This window comes from Salvia hispanica, chromosome 5 (genome assembly GCF_029641045.1).
Source record: "Salvia hispanica isolate PSC_SH4W2 chromosome 5, Shi_PSC_v1, whole genome shotgun sequence".
NCBI lineage: Eukaryota > Viridiplantae > Streptophyta > Magnoliopsida > Lamiales > Lamiaceae > Salvia > Salvia hispanica.
The window spans coordinates 22703320-22715805 of record NC_142696.1 but is presented as its reverse complement, the minus strand read 5'-3'; the positions used below and the strand labels follow the sequence as shown (position 1 = coordinate 22715805).

General features: G+C 37.0%; 3 protein-coding genes across 3 annotated transcripts; all 3 read left to right on the top strand.

Annotated features, from left to right (window-relative positions):
- The first annotated feature begins 255 nt into the window (after positions 1-255).
- On the top strand, positions 256-2607 carry LOC125188493 (elongation factor 1-alpha-like). The gene is made up of 3 exons (XM_048085352.2): positions 256-398; positions 965-1445; positions 1535-2607. The coding sequence occupies exons 2-3, from the start codon at positions 984-986 to the stop codon at positions 2420-2422; spliced, it is 1350 nt and encodes a 449-aa protein (XP_047941309.1). The 5' UTR covers positions 256-398; positions 965-983; the 3' UTR covers positions 2423-2607.
- Positions 2608-4337: 1730 nt separating this feature from the next.
- On the top strand, positions 4338-7706 carry LOC125186979 (exonuclease V-like protein). The gene is made up of 7 exons (XM_048083470.2): positions 4338-4837; positions 5047-5151; positions 5404-5525; positions 5945-6094; positions 6177-6330; positions 6770-6846; positions 7172-7706. The coding sequence occupies exons 1-7, from the start codon at positions 4484-4486 to the stop codon at positions 7425-7427; spliced, it is 1218 nt and encodes a 405-aa protein (XP_047939427.2). The 5' UTR covers positions 4338-4483; the 3' UTR covers positions 7428-7706.
- A 3303-nt stretch (positions 7707-11009) lies between these two features.
- Positions 11010-12486, top strand: AAK6 (P-loop containing nucleoside triphosphate hydrolases superfamily protein). The gene is made up of 3 exons (XM_048083855.2): positions 11010-11321; positions 11897-12042; positions 12122-12486. The coding sequence occupies exons 1-3, from the start codon at positions 11112-11114 to the stop codon at positions 12306-12308; spliced, it is 543 nt and encodes a 180-aa protein (XP_047939812.1). The 5' UTR covers positions 11010-11111; the 3' UTR covers positions 12309-12486.

Here is a 12486-nt window from a genome sequence, read left to right as displayed (position 1 = left end):
AAATCTCAATTGATCACAATGCATATAAGCACCCGTGTTAAGTTTGTGGAAATACTGAATTTTGTTTTAAGTATAATAACCCTATTTATTTATTTGGGAAAAATGAAATAAATATAGGTGGTAATTTGACCAAAAACATGAGGACGAGGACGTAATTACGCAATGGTATATAGACGTTGCGTAGCGCTAACGCTGCTAGGGCAGGCAAAACAGAGTTAAAAGCCGCCTCAGCTCTTTAAAAAATCCGCCTATTTTCACCCGTCAGATCTCAATTGATCCTACGGCCATGAGAAACCTGAAAGACAGTATAAATTTGTGAGCCCTCCCACATTATTCTCCTCTCTCATTTTCAAAAACCTCGCGGCGGACACTGAGCTGCCTTCTCCAACTTCTCTAAGGTCCGCATTCTAGCTATTTCACTATATCTATTCCACTATATTTCAGCGTTTGTGTGTGTTGTATATGTATAAATCTGCAAAATGCTAATCGTTTCAACTTTGAAACATTTGAAATCCGATAATTCCATTTATTTATGGATGTGTAGTTATTTGTTGGTTTATTGTATGCTTTAAATTTGATCTACTCACTTAATGAATTACTATTTTTTTTTTCATTCAGTTATCTTATGGAATTGCGTATATACCGATTCATTTCCGTTATGAATTTTAGCTTGCATGCTTAATTTGATGCCTTTTAATACACATGCTTTTATGCCTATGTGGATTGAATTCTTTGATGTATCGAGCTAGAGATCTGAACTTGTGTTTTCCGCATGTTACTAGGTGTAGTTTTATAATCCTGAATAGTTGAACTTTCAGTAGAAAATAGTAGCACTAGATAATTATTGAAGGATGACTTTTAATATTTGCTTGTTTGTTTTGGAGTTTTTCAATTATTTATTAGTAATTAGACTAATAATTTAAGCTTTTTGATTGTATTTTAATAATATGGTTTGTTGTTGCAGTATTATTTGCTGAGAAATCATGGGTAAAGAGAAGACTCACATTAACATTGTGGTCATTGGCCACGTCGACTCTGGAAAGTCAACCACCACTGGTCACTTGATCTACAAGCTTGGTGGTATTGACAAGCGTGTGATCGAGAGGTTCGAGAAGGAGGCTGCTGAGATGAACAAGAGGTCATTCAAGTATGCGTGGGTGCTCGACAAACTCAAGGCTGAGCGTGAACGTGGTATCACCATTGATATTGCCTTGTGGAAGTTTGAGACCACCAAGTACTACTGCACTGTTATTGATGCCCCCGGACATCGTGACTTTATCAAGAACATGATTACGGGTACCTCACAGGCCGACTGTGCTGTCCTCATCATTGACTCCACCACTGGTGGTTTTGAGGCAGGTATCTCCAAGGATGGGCAGACCCGTGAGCATGCATTGCTTGCTTTCACTCTTGGAGTGAAGCAAATGATTTGCTGCTGTAACAAGGTAAATCTATTTAATCAACTCGTGTATTTTTGTAGCGTCTAGGATTTTATCGTTACACAATCTGACTTATTGCTACCATTATCGTGCAGATGGATGCCACCACACCTAAATACTCCAAGGCTAGGTTTGATGAGATCATTAAGGAAGTTGCCTCCTACCTCAAGAAGGTTGGATACAATCCCGAGAAGATCCCATTCGTTCCTATTTCTGGGTTTGAGGGAGATAACATGATTGAGAGGTCCACCAACCTTGACTGGTACAAGGGCCCAACCCTTCTTGAGGCACTTGACCAGATCTTGGAGCCCAAGAGACCATCAGACAAGCCTCTCCGTCTCCCACTTCAGGATGTTTACAAGATTGGTGGTATTGGTACGGTGCCTGTGGGTCGTGTTGAGACTGGTGTTATCAAGCCTGGTATGGTTGTCACCTTTGCCCCATCTGGTTTGACAACTGAAGTCAAGTCAGTTGAGATGCACCACGAGGCCTTGCAAGAGGCTCTTCCTGGTGACAATGTGGGGTTCAACGTGAAGAACGTTGCAGTCAAGGACTTGAAGCGTGGGTATGTTGCCTCCAACTCCAAGGATGATCCTGCCAAGGAAGCTGCCAACTTCACCTCCCAGGTCATCATCATGAACCACCCGGGACAGATTGGCAATGGATATGCCCCAGTGCTCGATTGCCACACCTCTCACATTGCAGTGAAGTTTGCTGAGATCTTGACCAAGATTGACAGGCGATCTGGTAAGGAACTGGAGAAGGAGCCCAAGTTCCTGAAGAATGGTGATGCTGGTATGATTAAGATGGTTCCGACTAAACCCATGGTGGTGGAAACTTTCTCAGCGTACCCTCCTCTTGGACGATTTGCTGTCCGTGACATGCGACAGACTGTTGCTGTTGGTGTCATCAAGAGCGTTGAGAAGAAGGACCCAACTGGTGCCAAGGTTACCAAGGCTGCTGTCAAGAAGGGAGCAAAGTGAAAAGGTTGACAACCATTTCAACCCTTAATTTTGGTTACTTCCCTGAGGTTTCAAATTTTGCAATTTTCTGGTTTTACTTTCTGTTTGTTTGGCGGATTGCTACTTGTGTTTTAGAGTTTGAGATGGAGACTCTCTTGACAATTTGAACTTATTTTCCTTCTTTTTTATCTTGCTTTTTCTTTTTATGATGCCGAGTTTTTTTAATGCTCTAGGAAACATTTTTCCTACATAATATTGCGTTGGTCAACTGAAGCTTAAACCATCGTAATTTACACGGGTGTAAATTACGAACCATTGTTGAAAATCATAGGTAATGACTAATGAGAACGAACCATTGTCGTAAAAGCGCAAGAATCCCCAAACGAGAACACCTAGATTGATACATTTACACAGGTACTTATAAACAGTCGAAAATCATAGGAAGCCAAAGGTTATATCATATCCATAGAGGTAATTTACTAGGGATCATCAGAGAGTTGTTCTTTTGTTGTTGCTTGAAGTGTTTCTTCTAGATCAATTTTTTTTAGTGATTCAACATCCATAGTTCCTGAGACAGTTAGTTTCCAAAGCTGAATATAGCAAGCTATGGTATTGTAGCGTTGCCATTCCACAAGCCTTGACTGAAATATGGGCTGGATCTACTTTTCTTTTTCCTAAATCCTAATACAAATAAGTACCAAGTATAACTCATTTCTTATAATGGAAACCCTCTATTTTACTTTTTTCTCTCTTCATTTTGCACACAAAACAACATTACATAAAGTCAACGACGGATATAGGTGGGGTCGGTCAACTGACCCCACCATAGAGCCACTAGAATCGGGCTTAGGAGCTTCCGCCGACTCCGCTGCAGTCCGATCTGACCTCATGAGGCCACGACGAAGAAGAAGAGAACTCATGTATGCCCACAAAATACTTGCAGGTGAAGAACTATGGAGAAGATGAAGTTTTGAGAAGTTGGGCTAAAAATACGAAGTATCTTTTGTTGTTTGAATATATAAACATTAATCATTATTATTCACAAGTTTACCTATTCCCAAATCAAGTAATTGAATTAAACAATTGATCATCATTATTGTATGATCTTTTCTATTCTTTCTTTCTAAATTTTATCTCATGAATATACTATGTTGAATGATAAATATAAAATATGCACTATTTTTGTCCACCAGAACTATTTTGCCATTTTAGATTGTATAACTATTTAAATTTTAATGCATTTAATATTATTTTATTAATTGTTTTTTCATAATATGGAGTCCGATCCCACGAGCTGTAGTTTATGGATCCCTCACTACTGATAAAATTCAGTATTGTCTAAAAGATGAGTTGTATTACTTGCCTACTTGACACAAAAAGGAATATATAAATTGTATGGGTCTTATATAAACACCATTGAACAAATTTATTGACACTTCAGTAATAAGCTATTAAAATATAAATGTCATTTGAATAACTCGAAAATATTTTAGTTTTAAAATTTAGTTGTAATTTGTAAATCAGACAAAGAGTGTTACAATAATTATTTAATATGTTGTATTAGTGTTGGATCATATAATTTTTTAATATATTCTAATTAGAATTAGGCCATTTTTATTTTTTATAAAATATAATACATTTATGTCTCTTACTTTATTTTCTTTTTTATCTTACTCTTTTATAGTATAGTAGTAGTATTTTATTATCTCTTCTACCTTATTCTTAATTTTACTTTTCTTTTTTAACTTTTTAATTTTTGACGAATTATACATCTATATCTGGTAACATTTCAATCCAATAATTGCATAAAAGTTTGTTTATTGTTTAACTATCTTAAGTATTCGTACATGTGACGCCATTCAAATATTTAAAAAATCGAAATAAAAATAAAATCGTACTATATGTAACGGAACTGTCACGCCGTTCAGTTTCAAACTATACTTCCCTTCATCATCAAAAGACAAAAGTCATTCGCAGGCAATACTTACACGTGACGCCATCAGTATTTACGAAATTGCCCCGCCGTCAGAGGCGGCGTTCCAACGGTCACCCGCCCGCACAAACCGTCATCCACCACACACCATGACCACCAACTCCTCTTCCTCTCCCACCACCGCCGATTCCGCTGCCAAAATCCCCATCGACATCATCAGCGAAGAGGAAATGGCTCTCATCGAAGCTGCCCTGGCCGCCGCCGCCGCCACCGCCATGCCTGCTTCTCACCTCCACAGAAATTCGAAATCACTCCGCTCCATCACTCTCTTGTCCAAGCGCGGAATATGCGCTTGCACGTCTACCGGCCCGTCCGACATCGAGGATTCGGGCCGGGCCTGCGGGTCCAGTCCTCAGAAGAATAAGAGGAACGTAGTGCTTGAGTCATTTCTGAATCGATTCCGAAAGGGCAGAGGCTTGTCCGTCACCGATCTTACCGGCACGGTATCCTAGCTTCCCCCAGTTCCTTATAAGCAGTATTTTCTGGTTTTTGCCTAAAAAAATTGATTTTGAAATTTCATGGACTGTGAGAAGGGTTTTGTGAGTGCTGACTTGGTGAATTGCAGTAGCTAGTATATAATCAATTAATCATAAGCAGAATGTGCAAATATTTGTCATGTTTATAGTACATTTTTGTTTTCTGTTTGATTTAGGAATGGTGTGAAAAGCAGACGGAGTTTATTCTACTCTTTGGTAAACCAAAAAGGACGAAAGCTATGAAAGCAGGTAGTGCGCGGCATGTAGTACTTGAAGAAGAGGTATGTTTCAAATAATTTTTCTCCCGTTCCTTGGAAACTGTATGCACCTTGCATTTTCTTTTCTGTGGGGGATATGTGAATATGCTCTACTGTTTGAGTGTTTGTTCGATTCTTAATTCTAATAGTATGAATTTTGACAATTATCTTTGCAAATATATGAAGTAGGAAACAGTAGTAGTGTATTTATGCAACTTCTCTTGTATGATTGCTGGTAGGATAAGGATATATGACCTTTCTTTTGAATGTGGGCAGGTAATTAAAAGGGTGAAAGTTCAGGTTGAAAGTGCTGAAGATGCGTGGGCTCTTAAATTTATGAATTTCATTGTCGGTAGCAATCAACTATTGTTTGATGGATTAACGCGCGAGTTACCTTTGTAAGTTTTTGTATATTTCTTACTTTCATATGTGAATGTGACTAAGTAAGTGTTATTCTGTTCTATTAGACCATGATGGAAATGAATGTCTTTGGCCATGGGTTGTTTGTCTCATTTTGGTCAGAACTTTGCCACCTTCATGATCCAGTGTTTTCCTTATCTGCATAAAAGATAAGAGTAGTGTTTTACCAAATGAGAAAGTTTTACTTACCCGAATCCCCTGTCATTTGATGTGTAGCGTATTTTTGTAACTTTTTTCTAATTCTTTTTGCACTTGGTTCGAAGATTGTTATATGGACATATTTGCTTATCTTATTAATGTGCAAAAATGTAGTAGTATTTAAAATGCTGATTATTTATGGAGAATATGAGTTGTTTATGTTGACTATCTTGTGCATTTTTACTTGATGCCCTTTCAGAGTAGGCTTTGTAGAAGGTGTATGGATGGTGGGGATAATTGATGAACTTCGGATGCCTGTATCCGAGTCCACAAAATTTCCAGTATTAGTTGACACCAAAACTCGTGTCCGGCCGACCCTACCAGGCGAACCACAAAAAAGAAATGGAAGGTAGAGGCTACTCACAATTGATTAAACAGCTCCCTTTTACTTTCTCCTCCTCTGAGCCATCTAGTCAAAATCTTTGTGGCAGGTTTCAACTTATGTGCTACAAGTATATGTGGGACAGTTTAGTTGCAGACGAGTTTCCCACCAAAAAGTTCTTTGATTTCTTTTCATTGAATCCCAATCATATTTTATCTCCAGAAATTAGAGATAATACAACCAAATCAGGCTTTCCGTCAGAGGTAAATTGTTTCTTCCCGACTACAGCATTCACTTTGACTTTTGCATATGGAAATTTTGACAAATGAATCTAACAGATACTATTATGAAGCATAAGCTTCCAATTACACCATAAGAGTACTGGAGGTTTCCTGTTTCTCTTTAGTACAGAAACTGAACTTTCTCATAAGTAATACCAGTTGTGCTGTTGCTTGAAACATATATTGCTGGGATGCAATTCAAGATACATTGATTGCTTGGGACATCAGCTAGTGATTGTGAGCAAAGAAAATGAAAGTCAAATTGTTTGAGCGTGAGAGGCAGGGTGTACAGTAAAATCTTAATTACAATAACTTACTGATCACTAAATTTACAAAAATAAGCTAAAGCAAAACAGTAATAACTGAAATTTTGGTTCTTGCTTTTTATATGACATTCATGTTGTTGTTGTTCTTCATGCAGACTCTGAGTGATGTGGTACGGTATTTTGGAAATAGTTGTAGATCGCTGCCTATGGCTCATGACCAGCTATTGTTGAGGTGAGCTTGCATTAGCCTTGTAGTTATTCGTCTTTCTGCAGTGTCAGTGGTCTGTTGTTTAATATACTGTCCTTTGAATCAATCTAAATTGATAACTCAGCTGGGCTCTTTGGAGTTCATCTATGATGTCAGTTCTTGGTGAAATGAAGTATGAGATGACAGTGGATGTCTAGTCCAATATAATTCTTTCCCGTGCTCTTATTATGGGTGCATGTCCGATTAAATCTGTTATCATCATTTTCTTCAGGCATACTTCTGTTGCGTGTATTTTGGTTTAGAGTTCCCATCGCATGAACCGTTACAAGACCTTCTTTTCATTAAACAGGTACGAGTTACAGGAGGATCATTCCTTATTAGGGGAAGATGAATTCGTGTATGACCCTGATTTGGTCAAAGATCAAATCAAGTCATGTCTCGAGTTTTGGCTGGGCAAGAGAGAAGCCAGTTACCCTCCGATGGAGGAGCTCTGGAAGTGCAAGTTCTGCAAGTTCGCCTCCGTATGTCCAATTAACTCGGACCCAGACGATTCTCCAATTAAAAAGGGCGAAGACATTCCTTCGCCCGACCTGACACCTAAGTAAGCCATTTGGTAAAGAAAATGAGCGGTTTGATAATCTCCTTGATTCTTGCTGGGACTGTTACTATTGATTTCTCCCATTAGGAGCATTTAATAAGTGTTTAATTTTAATGAGCAGTTTAATATTGTTGTAAAGTTCATTGTTATTGTCTATTGTTTATTGTTATAACATAGGATCAAATGTCAAATAGGAAGTTGTGATAGTGTATTTATTTTTACTGCTGCATTGTAAAAAATGCACCTGAACTTTGTCTCATAAATGAAGAGATATAGTACTTGTGTATTGCCCAGAGTTACATTCAATTTTTCCCAGGTTCAGTATGACAAGCAATGAATTATTTTACCAAAAACAAAAAAAAACACTTAAATTTATACCTCATTCCGCCCTATTTTAAGATTTTTCCAAAAAGAACCACCAGTTGTTATTTTGAATAATTTGAGAATTTGATCAAAATTCTTTTATTGTTCAAATTGATATGAATGAGTAAACTACATCAACAAAATTGAACTATTCAAACCCCTAATAAAATAAGAGTGAACTAAAAAAATAGTTCCTGGACTATGCACTTATCTTGCAATTGAACTCTGGATTTTAAAAATATCCCTAGACAACCTCGGACTAAGCGTTTATTTCAAAATTGATCATTTTTCACTGTTTCATACCGAAGCTACCCTTTTAGGGGTTTGGGCAATTTTAGAAGTTCATAAATTTGACTTTTTCATGTGTCAGTACATTAATTGATTGTGCAAGTTGTCTACTCTTTTAAATATTCCTCATTCTCTCTCTCTCATTCTCTCTCTCACCTTCTCTCCTCCATTTCTCTTCTCTTCCCTTCTTCTTCCTCCCATTCCTTCCTTCTGCAAAAGTCGACGCAACATCTCGACACAATTTTTTGCCTTCATGTCTTCGCTGTCTGTTACAAAATCGGGCGATGGAGGAGGCGTGGCTGGTTGTAGGTGGCTCCGATTTGAGTACGAAAATTGTTTGTGCCGACAAAGAGCGATTCTCAAAATCGTTGTCGACCCAGGAAAGGAATCTAATGGAATGTTGTATTTCATTTGCGAACAAAAGGGAAAGATTGGAGGCTGCAAGTATTTTCGGTGGTGTCATCCCAAGTGTGTGGATTTAGAAGGTTACAATTAATCGGTTGGACATGGTGGCTTGAAGACGAAGTTGGAAGAGAAGATGAAGTTGATTCTGAAGTATCTCCAAATCGTGTTGAAGGTGGAAGTAAAGTGAAAGATTGTTTTGGTATTGTTTGTTGGGTTTTCGTTGTTTGTTTCGTTTGTTGCCATTATGGTGAGTTTGATCAAGTAGGTTTTCACCTGTAGATTGCAGTTTGTGGGAAAAAAAATTGGTGAAGTAGTGCGTGAAACTTGCGAAGAATTGTAGTGTTCAAATCAATATAATTTGATTTTGATCTATGTGTTCTAAGTACTGAGTATAAGTTTCAAGTTTGTTTCAGATATTGTGATTGCAGTTTGTGGGAAAAAAATTGGTGACGTACTTCGTGAATGTTTGGGAAGAATTGTAGTGTTCAACTCAATGTAATTTGATTTTGATTTATGTGTTATAAGTACTGAGTCTTGATTTTTGAAGTTTAAGTTTGTTTCACATATTTCTCTATTTGACAATGAAATTAACCATGACATGATTTTGGTATGCGTTTATGTTTTATTGCATACCTAACTTAGGAGTACTTATGTACTTAAAACTTCTTCTGCTGAAACTGATATCATTTTGTGGCATCCACTATGGTCAGATTACTATTTGTATGCACTATGATATTATTTTGTGCAGTAGTGTTTGCAATTTTCTGATATTAGTACTAAAGATGATATTATTCTTTGAAATGAATGTGATCAAATCTGATATTATGTTTGTACTAGAGATGATATTAGTTTCGAACCGATATTGGTATTGTATCATATGTCTAATTCGATCAGTACCCAATATGAGCATCCAAATACGCGTTCAAATCATCCAACTTTCAACTTCCAACTACCAACTTCCAACTTCCAAATTCCAACTAACTCATTTAATGATACATTATCAACCAATATAAATACTGGCACAACCCAATACATACGCCTAAACACAACAAAATGAAGAAAAGCAGAATTCCAAACAAACACATTGGTGGAAAATTGTCTAAAGAAAAGCTGAGAAGTATCTTTGCAAGATTAAAGTGACCCCAAAATGCAAACGAAACAAAGCCGAATGGAAACGAAACGAAGCCAACACCATCCAGGGATCACTGGGTCGAAGATGTCGAACAAGATCCATTCGAATGAAAATGCTCATTTCATACTTCTACTTCCCATAGAGTGATTTTCATATTGTCATTTTTATTCAGTGAAAGAGTCGAAATCTTTTTTTCAATCAAACTACAACATCACAACCTTCAAACTTAATACAATTCCAAACTTACACCTTATAAACACATAATCAAATAAAATTCACGCCAATAAAAATTTTCCTCAAAACTCACTAACTGCAATCTATCTATCAAACTTACTTGTTCAAACCCACGATAATTGGCTACAAATGAAAACAACGGAAACCCACCAAATGAAACAAATCAACTTCGTCCGTCCTCTCCCCCAACCCCACCTTCGCGCCGAATCTGCCCAACCAAGTTAAAATCCACACGATTCGGATAGCACCACCGAAATTAAACCTTTGCCCTTTTTTCTCGCAACAATCCATTTCAGTCGAGATGTTGCGAGAGAAGGTAAGAAGGAAGGAATGGGAGGAAGAAGAAGGGAAGAGAACAGAGATGGAGGAGAGAAGGTGAGAGAGAGAATGAGTATTTAAAAGAGGAGACAACTTGCACAATCAATTAATGTGCTGACACATGAAAAAGTCAATTTTTTGAACTTCCGAAATTGCTCAAACCTCTAAAAGGGTAGTTTCGGTTCGAAACAGTGAAAAATGACCAATTTTGAAATAAACGCTTAGTCCAGGATTGTCTGAGGATATTTTTAAAGTTCAGGATTCAATTGCAAGATAAGTGCATAGTCAGAGACTATTTTTGTAATTCACTCATAAAATAAAAATAAATCCACTTTAAAAATAAATCCACTTTAAAACTGGGCCACGACCACATAAACTTGACCAAATTAAAGGACCGTAAACAACTAAACTAAAAAAGAAAATTAAATGTTTAAAATTTTGTAGCTATTAAATCTTCATTAGTATTAAACTACTTAATGGACATTTGAACTGGTTGATAATTTTTAACAGAACATGAAAAATTATGAACAAACACAAAGTTAATATTTTGGGTCCTTATCAAGTATACTCATTAAAAACCTGATGATTTTGGGTCGAATTTGGGTTGGACACGGTTAAGAAACTAAATTATTATTTTAGTGATTTTATTAAATAAAAAATATTATATATAATTATTATTACTTAATAAGTTTTAATCAAGCTAAATTGAACAATATTTAATTTACTAAGTAATTTTAATGGTAGGATTACCAATTTTTGCCGTGATACGAAATCCCGACATAAACAAGGCCGAGTTAATAAATTGAGACCTAATACATGAATTCGAATTGGATCAGATTTGGACTTAGGATTATTAGGATTTGGTCGACTCGGATTAAAGCGAGAGAAAAAAAGTGTGTGCGAGTACTAATCAAAAACCCTTGTCGGCCCAACCACTCTCGAGCTCCAACAATGGCACAGAATGGCGGCGCTAGGACGAAACGAGAGAGGCCAAACATACTCATAACTGGCACGCCGGGGACTGGCAAAACGACGACGTCGGCGGCCCTCGCCGAGGCTGCCAATCTCCGCCACATCAACGTTGGTGATTTGGTCAAGGAGAAGAGTCTCCACGACGGCTGGGACGACGAGTTCGAGTGCTATCTCCTCAACGAAGACCTCGTAAGCCAACTTATCCATGTTTGTTAACATTTTATTAGCGTTAAATCAACTAAACATATTGGAGCATTCCTAGAGATTCTCTAAGGTATACTTATTAGATTAAAAAATCGAAATACTTCACTTTTTTGTCTTGATGAAATTATCATTGCATTCCATTAATCAATTCGAATTGCCCGAAATATTTGTAGGCGAGTGGTAAATTCCATCAATCACTTTATTGAATCAGGGTTTAGGGTTTAGGGTTTAGTTCTTTTGCCCAAAGTTGTTACTTTTGTATGGAAATAGGGATAGTTTTTTCTAATTTCATAATCACAGTCCTATTTGTTGCCTGTTCAGTGGAAATAGGGTTACTTCCATAATGTTTTCTTATTCATTGCATTTTCACTCAGGAAATCACTGTACATTTTATTTTCTTAACATTCCAGAATTTATTCAGTGATTTTACAAACACGCAAGCTTTTTGATGCTCAAATTCTGTTTCATACTCTGTTGTAGTCTAGTAATCACATCTGGTAAATGAAAGGAATTGATTTTTGTTCCCACATTTAAGATATTGGAATACATGTCCTTGGCAGGTATGTGATGAACTTGAAGATGTGATGGAACAAGGTGGAATCATTGTAGATCACCATGGTTGCGACTTCTTTCCTGAACGTTGGTTTGATCGTGTAGTGGTGCTTCAAACTGATAATTCCGTGTTGTATGATCGGCTAGCTAAGAGGTGATTTGCTTCTCTGTCTATGTGAACTTCTTTTCTCTCATTATTTGTATATACTGAGCTCTGAATTTGGTTATGGTAGGGGCTATACAGGGAAAAAACTCTCAAACAACGTTGAGTGTGAGATCTTTCAGGTTCTGTTGGAGGAGGCCAAAGACAGTTATTCAGAAGATATTGTGGTGGCACTTAGGAGTGACTGCGTCGAAGATATAGATAGAAATGTTTCTACTATAACCGATTGGGTAAGAAATTGGAGCTCCTTACCTTGATTTTATGCAATGGTCTTGGAAATATACAACTTCAATTTCCTTGCTGTTTGTTGCACTCTGTAATTTAGTTGTTTCAGTGAAACACTTGATACAAATATACTCTACTTTGTGTTTTGCAAATTTGAATCCATCTACACCTGTATCTTTCCTTAATTAAGTATATTTCAGTTTTGGACCA

Coding starts and splice junctions, on each gene's coding strand:
- LOC125188493 (XM_048085352.2), top strand. CDS start 984: ATGGGTAAAGAGAAGACTCACATTAACATTGTGGTCATTGGCCACGTC. Junction 1,446..1,534: donor TGATTTGCTGCTGTAACAAG/GTAAATCTATTT, acceptor ATTATCGTGCAG/ATGGATGCCACCACACCTAA.
- LOC125186979 (XM_048083470.2), top strand. CDS start 4,484: ATGACCACCAACTCCTCTTCCTCTCCCACCACCGCCGATTCCGCTGCC. Junction 4,838..5,046: donor TCACCGATCTTACCGGCACG/GTATCCTAGCTT, acceptor TGTTTGATTTAG/GAATGGTGTGAAAAGCAGAC. Junction 6,331..6,769: donor AATCAGGCTTTCCGTCAGAG/GTAAATTGTTTC, acceptor TTCTTCATGCAG/ACTCTGAGTGATGTGGTACG.
- AAK6 (XM_048083855.2), top strand. CDS start 11,112: ATGGCACAGAATGGCGGCGCTAGGACGAAACGAGAGAGGCCAAACATA. Junction 11,322..11,896: donor ATCTCCTCAACGAAGACCTC/GTAAGCCAACTT, acceptor TGTCCTTGGCAG/GTATGTGATGAACTTGAAGA. Junction 12,043..12,121: donor TATGATCGGCTAGCTAAGAG/GTGATTTGCTTC, acceptor TGGTTATGGTAG/GGGCTATACAGGGAAAAAAC.